The 13016-nt window shown below is 38.1% G+C and overlaps 1 protein-coding gene across 25 annotated transcripts in view; it reads right to left on the bottom strand.

Annotated features, from left to right (window-relative positions):
- Positions 1–13016, bottom strand: part of PPP1R9A (protein phosphatase 1 regulatory subunit 9A) — a 345069-nt gene that overhangs the window by 153544 nt on the left and 178509 nt on the right. For all 25 annotated transcript variants that reach the window (XM_060414484.1, XM_060414485.1, XM_060414467.1 and 22 more), the window contains 2 exons: positions 7211–7343; positions 1755–1875 (listed from right to left, as the gene is read on the bottom strand). In XM_060414484.1, the coding sequence (XP_060270467.1) occupies positions 1755–1875; positions 7211–7343 (254 nt within the window). The remainder of the gene's footprint in view (positions 1–1754; positions 1876–7210; positions 7344–13016) is intronic.

The following is a 13016-nucleotide window of genomic DNA, read 5'->3' as shown; positions in this document are numbered from 1 at the left end:
TTAGGAAATACTACTATCATCACAAAATACAATCTTTTATGGGAATATTTTATTTCACAGGGAAGCCTGGCACGCTGCAGTCCGTGGGATTGTAAAAGAGTCGGACAAGACTTAGCACCTGAACAACAACAATTACAGAATCCACTGACAGAGCAAAGAAGTTCTTTCCTTTACTAAGACAATAAATTACTTTTAAACACAAAATATTAATATCCCACTTTCTTTGTTTTAAGTATAACACCTAGTCAGCTGAAGATTCACTCAAAACATTCATTTCAGACCTTTTTTGTTTAAGTGTTCAGATCAGTTCAGTTCAGTTGCTCAGTCGTGTCCGACTCTTTGCGACCCCACGAACCGCAGCAGCCAGGCCTCCCCGTCCATCACCAACCCCCGGAGTTTACCCAAACCCATGTCCATTGAGTCAGTGATGCCATCCAGCCATCTCATCCTCTGTCATCCCCTTCTCCTCCTGCCCTCAGTCTTTCCCAGCATCAGGGTCTTTCCAAATCAGTCAGATCTTCGCATCAGGTGGCCAAAGTATTAGAGTTTCAGCTTCAAAATCAATCCTACCAATGAACATCCAGGACTAATCTCCTTTAGGATGGTCTGGTTGGATCTCCTTGCAGTCCAAAGGACTCTCAAGAGTCTTCTCCAATGTGTTACGGGAATACAAATAAGGTTACTCTCGTAAGATGTGATCCCTAACCACAGAAAGAGATGATAATGAAGGAATGGCTTCCTATTTAAACAAATCAATTTAGTTCCTCTGAAGGTGTGGCTTTATATTTAAATAAATTAGTTTTATTTATCAGTCCTCTATTTAAATAAATTAGTTCCTCTTGGGAAACATCTTCAGATATCAATATGTTCTTAGAATTACAAAAGAAATATTACTACTACTGGTTTCACTGGAGATTCACAAATGATTTTCAACATGGTTTATTATTTCTAGATAAGATCGTAAAAGAAATACAAACTTAAACCTTGAAAAAAATCAAAGCCAGTTATTAATATTTACTTTTCTGGAAAAAATAAGATTATATTTCATTGATTTGGGCACTCATATTTTTTAGTCTACTTTTATTTCTACTGCCAATCCTCTGTATCATCCCCAATTTGTTGCATCAGTAGCTAGGTAAGGATTAATCAAAATCTTTAAAGATACTTATAGCTCAAGATGATGAAAGCTCAGATATAACATATGAACATCTGATGCTCTGATGTGTATCCAATTATCCCAAGAGGATGTTTAACCCTCTCCGAGAGATTCCACAGGTCTAGATGGCACTCAAGAACCTATGTTTTTAGACAACACATTTTGAGAGACATTGATCTCCACAATCACCATCATTGCAGGATCCAAGTTCCTATTCTCTCTCCTACCACTGTCATTTTCAGAGGTGCCAGAACGACTATCATTTGTCTTGATACTTCTCAAGTGAAACTGTATGCTGATCTCCATAGTTCATGTTGTTAAATGATATATACCATGTTTTGATCACTATCCACAAGCTAGACAGATGAATGGATATATACAAACGAAGACAGATATAGATAACAGACCCATCCACCTATTTATCTAATATACATTAAAGAAATATATTCTGACTACAAATCAGAAAATAATTCAAATATCTTAACATTTTCCACATCTGAGACACACTCTGAAATTCTGTTCTAAAAAATCAAAAGAAAGCTACCAACGAAAGAAATTCCCAGAAGACTTTAGATGTTAACAACAGTAGCTGGTTTACCTGCCATCTCGCTGAGCAGCACCACCTTCTGTCACTGTCTTGACAAATATCCCCAGCTTTTCAAGGCCTGCATCTGCTCCAACACCCATTCCAATAATACTTATTCCAAGTCCATCTTCATCTATGAAAAAGGAAAAAAGTGAACGACCTTAATTTTACACTCATCCAGAATTAGCTTCTGAGATCTATTTGCTGCTTTTAATTTTGTTCTTTGTGAACTATACTGACATATTTGCTTTGACAGAATTTTATCTTATACTGGGGAGCAAAGATGTTAAATGGGGCTGGTGCACTGGGGTGACCCAGAGGGTTGATATGGGGAGGGAGGAGGAAGGGGGGTTCAGGATGGGGAACACATGTAAGCCCATGGCGGATTCATGTTGATGTGTGGCAGAACCAATACAATATTGTAAAGTAATTAGCCTCCAATTAAAATAAATAAATTTAAATTTTAAAAAAATCCCTTAAAAGGCTTGTTAGTTTATTTTCACTTTACTATTGCAGTTGGCTATTCATTGTGATCCCTGGAAAAGGTAATAACTTGATTACTGAGCAATTAATCTATCTGAAAACACAGCCTAACTAAATAATACAGTATTTTTAAGCACAGAGCATACATACTCACACATATATGTTTGAGTATATAATTTTAAATTAATGTGATTATAATACATCTGGAATTTCCCAACTATTTATGTGGTCTTCTTTTTCTCTTTTAACTTGGGCCATGTGCCCATTAATGTTAACAAGATGGTAAGTATCTCTCAATATTTTCCTCTGTTCTACTATACAAGCATATAAACATATGATCAGATAAAACATATACATATATGTGCATATAACTGAATATACATATTACATAGTATTTAATTTTCCTTCTTATTTCCTTTACACAAACAAGATCATATTATACCTACTTCTCTCTGCAGCTTTTCTGATCCAATGATAAGATATCAACTTATATAGCCTTAAATCACTTATAATGCATAACAGTTCATGGTGAGAAGGTGTCATAACTTATCCAACCATTTCTCTATAAACAGGCATTCACTTCTGTTTTCATTTTATTGGACCTTTGAACAATACTGACAATCACATTTTTAAATTCAGATACAATTTTCCTTTCTATGAACACATATATTTTAACATTAATGAAATAAAAGATACACTATTTGCATTCCACATTTTTTGGTTAACATTCAAAGCTGTTTTCTGATAGCCTCAAAGTCTTTATAATAATGGTGCATAAGCTGTATAAAAATAGATACGAACTAATCAACAGTGCTGGATTGATTAAAAAAAATAAACTGGCTCATGTACTCAATAGAATGTTTCATGCTTTTAAAAGACTCTTTAGCAATAACCTTTAATTTGCTAAGTATTCTCAGCTAGTAATTTTTTGAATAGGGTTCAACGATTATTACTTATTACTAGCTTCTGCTTTAAGTATTTCTAAGTACAATTCATAATCCTATATTTTTAGTCTGCTGCTGCTGCTGCTGCTGCTAAGTTGCTTCAGTCGTGTCCGACTCTGTGTGACCCCAGAGACGGCAGCCCACCAGGGTCCCCCGTCCCTGGGATTCTCCAGGCAAGAACACTGGAGTGGGTCACCATTTCCTTCTCCAATGCGTGAAAGGAAAAGTGAAAGTGAAGTCATTCAGTGTCTGACTCTTAGCGACCCCATGGACTGCAGCCCACCAGGCTCCTCTGCCCATGGGATTTTCCAGGCAAGAGTACTGGAGTGGCATATCTAAATACTGTCTAATGCCTGCCCCACCCCAGACCAGACACTCACCCTGTCTACAATATATGGTTCCCCTCCCCCTGAGGCCCCTCTCCAGAGCTTCAGGCCCGCTGCCTCCGAGGTGCCCCCGCCCAGCACCCTGCCCTCCGTCAGGCCGCCTAAGCCCAGGGGCAGCTCCAGTGGCTTGGCACTGGGCTCCTCCCCGCCTGTCCCCACACCTCCAGGTTGTCCTCCACACTTGCCAGATTAATCCTCACGAAGACTCACGTCACTCTCCCACTCAGAAGCCCTGCCCGGCGTACCAGTGGCTAAACTCCTTAGCTGGTATCCATAGGCCAGGCACAGGCCATCCACGATGGGCCTCGACACACACACCTGCGTGTTTTTTCTCCGTGCGTGGTCTTGCATGGGTAGTATTGCGTGGGTAGCCTAGTATGGATGCACATTTGTGCTTGGGCCAGCCCTGGGCTGCTACAGACTGTTTACCCACCTGGAAAATATTTTCTAAGGACAGATTCCTGGGAGTCGAATTTGTGTGTAAAGGATAGGAGGCTTTTGCTCCATGTTGCCAAACTGCCCTGTGTAAAGACTGTGCCAGTTTACATTCCCGTCACAGGCGGGCAAGGCCTGTCCCCCCGCATTCCTGCATGTGCTGGTCTTACTGGTCCGTTTTCAAATGGGGTGGCATTGCATTGCATTACTTCAGGCGCCTAAAAAGGCATGGGGAAAAAACATTAGAAACGTCTGAGTGGCTGTTACTGAGGTCACCTATAAGGCAGTTACGTCTTAAAAAGATTTGGCTTAGTTGGGGAGAAAACACATATGACAAATTTTTAGTCTACCTATGTTTAAAAATATGTCATTTAGCAAAAGTGTGATGTCTTTGCTCAGCTGTATGCTAAAGAAAGCTAGTACAGAGTTTGATCCCCAGCTGAAGGCACATCCACATTGATTTCAGGCATAGGCACCTCTCCACTGTGAGAACTGTTGACTAGATGAGTGGTCACTGGGGACTTTCCTTCACTCCTTACGTTTAGAAGATTTGCACACTTCGTTTTCCATGTTTATTACATTCTAATTGTTTCCCTGGTATAGGTATTCATATTCATTAAGAGGCATTCTCGTTCTAAAAACTTTCCTACATTCGCTGTAGCTTTAGTTTCTCCCTAGAATGAGGCTTCTTATGCACAGGAAGGTCAGATCTGTGCTGAAAGCTCTTCCTTATTGGTTACACGTATATAGTTGCTTCTGTTACACAAATTCTCTTATGTGTATAAAAGTTAGCTGTATTCAGAATTATTGCACATATTTATCACATTCATAGGATTTCTCTAGAGTGTGAATGTTTACGAAGGGATTAATAATGCCCAAAAGCCTTCCCAGTGTTTACATTTAGTGAGTTTGCTCTTGTGTCGTTTAAGAGATGATCGCTGTAGACTTTTCCACATTGAATAATGTTGCAGGGCTTCTATCCTGTATGAAATCTTTGGTGAATATTAAGTATTAGGGGGATTCTTATCCGTATTCATTGTATTTATAGAACTTTTGTTCATTATGAATTAACACATGTCAAGCCAACGTTAAGTTCCCACACTCAGTATATTCAAAGGGCTCCTCTCAATTGTGGATTCTCTGCACTACCATGCCATTTAATAGTTTCTTCTAACAAATATCCTGCATGAAAATTACATCTTAGTTTTTAAATCCATTTTCTCTCCCTGGACTCAGGTTTTAGGAAAATCATCTCCCTTCCTTTCATAGCCCCTTTTGATGCTCTAACTGGAAAATTACTCAGTCTTGCAAAGATGAAAATGCAACTGTGGGCAAAGCAGTATGTTGGCTTGAGCCACTCTCAATTCAGTGCAGACCACCTGAAAGACACAGCGATAACAGAAAGAAAACTAAAGGAAAAGGACAATCAGCCCAGAGATCAGTTGACTGATTTCATCTCTGTACAGCTTCTCTGAGATGGCAAGCATGGGTGAAGTCCCGAGCCACACACTTGAAGGCTTTGATTCCTGTGGTTGCACCATCAAGAACCCAGCACCCACCCTGTCTTCCTCTGTATATATTTTACTAGGAATAGGCAGAGCACGAAGTATGCAAAACATCCAGGAAAAGATGGGAAAGACTCAAAGGCTATGTTAGGAAGATGCTGTCACCACCTTCTGGAGCTCAGAGCTTATTTTCTCTACCAGGAAAAAAAAAAATCTCATGTTGGTTCAGCATTCCCCTCACTGCTAGTGAGGTTTGAGCTTGTACTCATAGGAATGTGGGCCATTTAATTTCCTCTAAATAAAGTGCCAATTTTTCTAATGAGTTTTGCCTGTCTCTTTCGTCCTGATAATTTACAGACTCAGAATATTCTAGCTATTAACTCCATGTCACTTAAAATGAATATTTCCCCTCCTAAATATATCACTTATCTGTTGGCTTTGTTTGACAATATTGCCTTTAAAAGTTTAAAATTTTGAATGAGTGAATTGGTCCATCTTTCTTTTACAATTTCTGATTTTCCAAATGGTTAAGCCCCTCCTCCCAGAAGCCCAGATGTAGATATACGTTTTCATAAAATATCTTTGTTTTTTAATATTTTACTATTTGATTCATGTAGTTTACCTTTCTATATGATATAATGAAAATGAAGTTTTCCCAACTTAACATTCTTTCAGATAGATGCTCAGTAATGCCAGAATAATTTGTAAAGTACCCTGTTACTCCTAAATTAGAGTATCTCACGTGTCACGTTATTAAATTTTCATGCACACTAACATCATTCTCTGGACCTTGTAATTTGTTTCACTGATCAACTGCTGTATGATTACAATTTGTTCTGATTGTCAAGGATTTACATTACATTCAGATATTTGGAAAATTAAGTTATTTCACTTTCTTTTTCATAATTCTCTTAGGTCTGTATTTTTCCATGTAAATTTTAGTACTATATTATGCTATCCCCTCTCCCAGTGTAACTGATGACAGTTCTATTTGAATTGCATTAAATTTATATATTACTTTATCAGGATCGAAGATACCTATCAGATATAGGAGAGACTTTCCTATACTGAGTCTTCCCATCCAAGAATGCAGAATATCTATTTACTTAGATCCTGTATCTTTAATCAAGATCTTCAGTCAGGATCCTATATCTTTAATGGGCTTCCTAGGTGTCTCAGCTGGTAAAGAATCCTCCTGCAATCCAGGAGACCTGGGTTCAGTGCCTCAGTTGGGAGGATCCCCTGGAGAATGGAACGGTTACCCACTCCAGTATCCTGGCCAGGAGAATTCCATCGGGTCGCAAAGAGTCGGGCACCACCGAGCACCTTGCACTTTCACTTTTGTGTCTTTAATTACCCCAAACACCTAGGCTGAGCTCTCATAGCAGCTCTCCCTGGACTCTTCACATGCACCAGTGGTTTGCAGGAATACAAGGAAACATCAGACCTCATTCACACTTCCCTACTCCTAGTCACAAATCCAGCCAACTAAAGTAGATGGGTTTCAGGAGGGATGGTAATGGAGGAGTCTTTCAATATAACATCTATACAGAATTCATATAAACTGTTTTTGAAATTAAAAAAATAAAACCTTCCATGAGAATGAAAACTTTCTCCAATCCTTAGGGGGAAAAAAGGCTATACTTAGGGAAAATAAAGTCATTTCTATACTATTAAAATACCAGCATAACATTAACATTGCAGAGCTCATATACCTTTTTCTAGTTCCACTGGGAAAAGTTCCAGCTTTTCTACACGTTTTTCAAGTTCATACTCAGCCGAAGCAGCCACAGGGTCAACTTCATCATTCCTCCTGTCATAGTCTTCATTGGAGTATGTGCTGAAGACCTGTAGTAAGACGTCAACAATAAGATGAAAATCCAGAAAAGACAGCTTTCTTAATTTAAAAAATTCTGCTAAGTATCCAAAACTACATAAGTTAAAAATTTTGTATGAAGAATTTCTTCTATACAACTGTTTCGTCATCAAATCAATAGAGATGTTAGGAAAAGGAAAACTGAATCAGAATAAAAGTAACTCACTAATTTAAAAAGTGTACCACTTTTAATAATTTGAGAGACAACAGTAGCCAACAGCTAATCATTACATGGTTATCAATATTTATCACTTTTTACAGAATCAGGGTATACCATATTAGCTGCAATAAAACTAAGGTAAAGCATCCTGAGCATGCTGCTAGGGCAAATGCTCACACGTAATGCATTCCATGCTATGACCTGTAAAAGCCCTGGTGCGGTAGTGTGCTGGTACTAGAATTATATTTGACACATAAAATCATTGAAACTGACTTCTATTGTATATTGTACCAGGCAGTATTAAGCTCTCATTTGTCATCTCTCATTTTACTTGCATGCAAATATAAATTAAATTCTCACTGAACATTTTAATGAAATCACTATCAAAATATTGCTGAAGATCTGCAGAAAATATAGAATATTGGTAGGTCTTTCTTCCTGACCTAAATCATTCATAAGATCATTACATGTGGTCTTCAAATGTAGCCATAAGAAACGTATTATCCTTATTTCTGCTGAAATATTTGATTTATTTTAAAAGTAACTGGAAGTTGGTTTACAATCCCTCACTTAATACATTAAAGAATATTCAAAAGAAAGAAATATATAATTCATCAAACCAAATTAATTTGCATGATAAAAACTGACATTTTCAATTAAATTCAATAGTTATGAAGTATTCAAACTGTGCCTGACAAAACTCTGTCATGTCCTCCAAAATTTAAAATCTCAGAGTGAGCAGTTTTTTAAAAAATATGCATAAAAAGTGATAATAAACGTAGAAAGCAGGACTGAAGGTCAAAGATGGAAGAAATCAAGTCTATTGTCTATCAAGCTGGCCCTGCTAGTCCAGATGTGGTTTACATTCATATTGCTGGAAAACTGGCAGCTCTTATATGCTATATATGGTAGTCTATAAACCAGAAACACATATTGGATACACAGAAACACATGCAGTGTGGTTCCTCAGTCTACATACTTTTCAAAATCGTGTCATTTATAGCCTTTGTTCCTGACTTTCAACATGTTTTCATAGCCATGCACCATTCACAGTTGGTCTCGACCACATTCCTCCACCACAATAAACATCTCTGCATCAAAAGGAACACTTCTAGACTATGGGGTTTGTATCTGTGAAATTAATCTTTTCATAAAATATGCTTCCTATGCCCCTTCCATAGAACCTTCTAGTGTTTTTCTTAAATTGTCAGGTTTATGACTTTTTCTAAGACAGCCTTTTTGATCTTTCATTTCCCTTATATGTTTTGGTAATAATGTATTCACATATATTCATGCATCAAAAATTTATACAGTACCAGCTCTATGCCAGACATTATGCTAGACACAGAAGAAAGCACATTCTCAAGACGCTCACAGTTTAGTAGGGACGCAGAAAGTAAAAAACAACTACCACATATGTGATAATTGATATAACAAAAGAATGTACCAAGCAATTTGTTTTTTGTTCAGAGAAAGTGAAGAATTTCATGGAAGGGGAACTATCTGAGCTGAATCCTAAAGAATAAACAAGGATTTATATATTCAAATGTAGGAGAGGTGAAATGATTATTTCAAATATAAGACACTAGAAAAAATCTGTATCTTTTGGAAAACATGGACAATTGAATGGATCACAATATAGCATGCCTAGAGAAACAAATTTTAGTAACACACACAAAAAAGTAATTGGATCTGGAACATACAGGTCCTGGAAACTACTGACAGTGATGACTGGAAATTATTCCATTAATGTCTGCCACTCTACTTCTGCTAATAGGCTCAATTATATGATTGTTAAACAAGGATTTAAATGATATTCATACACAATATAACTCAACTTTACTCCTGCATTTAATATGTGAATAAAAGAATGTATATATATTTTTATATATGTACATATGTGTATGTGTGTGTGTATACAGTGGAAGTGAGAAATAGATTTGAGGGACTAGATCTGATAGGAAGAGTGCCTGATGAACTATGGATGGAGGTTCGTGATATTGTATAGGAGACAGGGATCAAGATCATCCCCAAGAAAAAGAAACGCAAAAAAGCAAAATGGCTGTCTGAGGAGGCCTTACAAACAGCTGTGAAAAGAAGAGAAGTGAAAAGCAAAGGAGGAAAAGGAAAACTATATCCATTTGAATACAGAGATCCAAGGAGAGATAAGAAAGCCTTCCTCAACAATCAATGCAAAGAAATAGAGGAAAACAACAGAATGGGAAAGACTAGAGATCTCTTCAAGAAAATTAGAGATACCAAGGGAATATTTCATGCAAAGATGGGCTCAATAAAGGACAGAAATGGTATGGAACTAACAGAAGCAGAAGATATTAAGAAGAGGTGACAAGAATACACAGAAGAAATATACAAAAAAGATCTTCTTCATGACCCCGATAATCACGGTGGTGTGATCACTCACCTAGAGCCAGATATCCTGGAATGTGAAGTCAAGTGGGCCTTAGAAAGCATCACTACAAACAAAGCTAGTGGAGGTGATGGAATTCCAGTTGAGCTGTTTCAAATCCTGAAAGATGATGCTGTGAAAGTGGTGCACTCAACATTGTTGTCAGCAAATTTGGAAAACTCAGCAGTGGCCACAGGACTAGAAAAGGTCAGTTTTCATTCCAATCCCAAAGAAAGGCAATGCCAAAGAATGCTCAAACTACCACACCATTGCACTCATCTCACACGCTAGGAAAGTAATGCTCAGAATTCTCCAAGCCAGGCTTCAGCAATATGTGAACCGCGAACTTCCAGATGTCCAAGCTGGTTTTAGAAAAGGCAGAGGAACCAGAGATCAAATTGCCAACATCCGCTGGATCATTGGAAAAGCAAGAGAGTTCCAGAAAAACATCTATTTTTGCTTTATTGACTAAGCCAAAGCCTTTGACTGTGTAGATCACAATAAACTGGAAATTCTGAAAGAGATGGGAATACCAGACTTCCAGACTTGCCTCCTGAGAAACCTGTAAGCAGGTCAGGAAAAACTGTTAGAACTGGACATGGAACAACAGACTGGTTCCAAATAGGAAAAGGAGTACGTCAAGGCTAAATATTGTCACCCCTGCTTATTTAACTTCTATGCAGAGTACATCATGAGAAATGCTGGGCTGGAAGAAACACAAGATGGAATCAAGATCGCTGGGAGAAACACCAATAACCTCAGATATGCAGATGATACCACCCTTATGGCAGAAAGTGAAGAAGAACTAAATAGCCTCTTGATGAAAGTGAAAAAGGAGAGTGAAAAGCTTGGCTTAAAGCTCAACATTCAGAAAACTAAGATCATGGCATCCGGTCCCATCAGTTCAGTTCAGTTCAATCACTCATTCGTGTCTGACTCTTTGTGACCCCATGAATCACAGCATGCCAGCCCTCCCTGTCCATCACCAACTCCCAGAATTTACTCAAACTCATGTCCATCGTCAGTGATCCCATCCAGCCATCTCATCTTCTGTCGTCCCCTTCTCCTCCTGCCCCCAATCCCTCCCAGCATCAGGGTCTTTTTCAATGAGTCAACTCTTGGCATGAGGTGGCCAAAGTATTCGAGTTCCAGCGTTAGCATCAGTCCTTCCAATGAACACCCAGGACTGATCTCCTTTACAATGGACTGGTTGGATCTCCTTGCAGTCCAAGGGACTCTCAAGAGTCTTCTCCAACACCACAGTTCAAAAGCATCAATTCTTTGGCACTCAGCTTTCTTCACAGTCCAACTCTCACATCTGGTCCCATCACTTCACGGCACATAGATGGGGAAACAGTGGAAACAATGGCTGACTTTATTTTGGAGGGCTCCAAAATCACTGCAGATGGTGACTGCTGCCATTAAATGAAAAGACGCTTACTCCTTGGAATGAAAGTTATGACCAATCTAGACAGCATATTAAAAAGCAGAGACATTACTTTGCCAACAAAGGTCTGTCTAGTCAAAGCTATGGTTTTTCCGGTAGTCATGTACGGATGTGAGAGTTGGACTATATAGAAAGCTGAGCACCGAAGAATTGATGCTTTTGAACTGTGGTGTTGGAGAAGACTCTTGAAGAGTCCCTTGGACTGCAAGGAGATCCAACCAGTCCATCCTAGAGGAGATCAGTCCTGGGTATTCATTGGAAGGACTGATGTTGAAGCTGAAACTCCAATACTTTGGCCACCTGATATGAAGAGCTGACTCATCTGAAAAGACCCTGATGCTAGGAAATATTGAGGGCAGTAGGAGGAGGGGACGACAGAGGATGAGATGGCTGGATGGCACCACTGCCCCAATGGACACGAGTTTGAGTAAACTCCAGGACTTGGTGATGGACAGGGATGCCTGGCGTCCTACATTTCTTGGGGTCACAAAGAGTCGGACACGACTGAGCGACTGAACTGAACTGAACTGTGAGTGTATACACACACATCTGCTAGCAAATAGTCTTCCTAAAAAAGGCTGGTTTATAACGTTCATTTAGGGATATCCCCAAATTAAATAAAACAAACAGAAAACTAACTATATAACTACAGGCTGGAAAATAATTTTTTAAATAATGTTGGAGGCATCTAGCAATCAGAGGACCATATCACCATTTCATTCTGTAGAGAACAAATAAGGTAATATACTTTTCATCCTCAGCTTGTTCACTGTCTGGTAAATTATGTGGGCACCCTTATAAATACATGAAAAAAAATGCCAGAATTCATTATTTGTGAATTAAGCTTTTGTTTACCTGGAGAATCCAAGAGGTTAAACAGAAAAATTTAGAACAAGAGTTCAGTGATTTCTACATTCCCTCACTCATGTAGAAGAATCATTCTCTTAAACTTAAGCAAGCCAAACTTGGGTTACTGCTGCTACAAATGAAGAGGACAATCACAAGAAAAGCAAGTGTGCTTCTAGAGATGTAGTTCCCTAACCATTATATCTGTGATAAGTTATCATACAACCTCAAATTTACTGTGAGACCTACAGGCAGAAATACTAATGTCATTTTAAAGAAATTAAAACAGTGTTGTCTTGCCTTTGGAAAAAGAAAAAAAAAAAAAAGAGTTCAGTGAAAACAGAATTTGGAAACTGACCAAAAAAATCTATAGTCATTTTAGAAAATATAATAGACAAGATGATGAATTATAAAATTAGTGATTATAAATGTGCAAGGGTATCCTTATCTTTAAAACGTAACTGAAAAATTAAAAAAGCCCTGAGTAAGCGTAATGCCATTTTGTGTTCTTCGATTAAAATCCTTAATATTGTAAAATCACCTATGATCCTAAATTACTGTAAATGTCTGTTTGCCCCAATTTAATTTATGAATACAGGGCAATCAAAATTGAAATTCCACTAACATTATTCCTGGAAACTAGGAAGCTGTTTGCAAACTAAGAATAAGAATGGAAACAGACCTTATCAGATATCAGAAGAGATAATAAAACCTCATTTATTAATGCAATATACTTTGCCCAAAGACAGATCTATTTTGTACTTTCTGTTTCTCTCCTCTACTTT

The sequence above is a fragment of the Ovis aries genome, chromosome 4 (genome assembly GCF_016772045.2).
Source record: "Ovis aries strain OAR_USU_Benz2616 breed Rambouillet chromosome 4, ARS-UI_Ramb_v3.0, whole genome shotgun sequence".
In the NCBI taxonomy this organism is placed as follows: domain Eukaryota; kingdom Metazoa; phylum Chordata; class Mammalia; order Artiodactyla; family Bovidae; genus Ovis; species Ovis aries.
The sequence above is the reverse complement of the archived record's forward strand: the minus strand, read 5'-3'. Positions and strand labels throughout refer to the sequence as shown.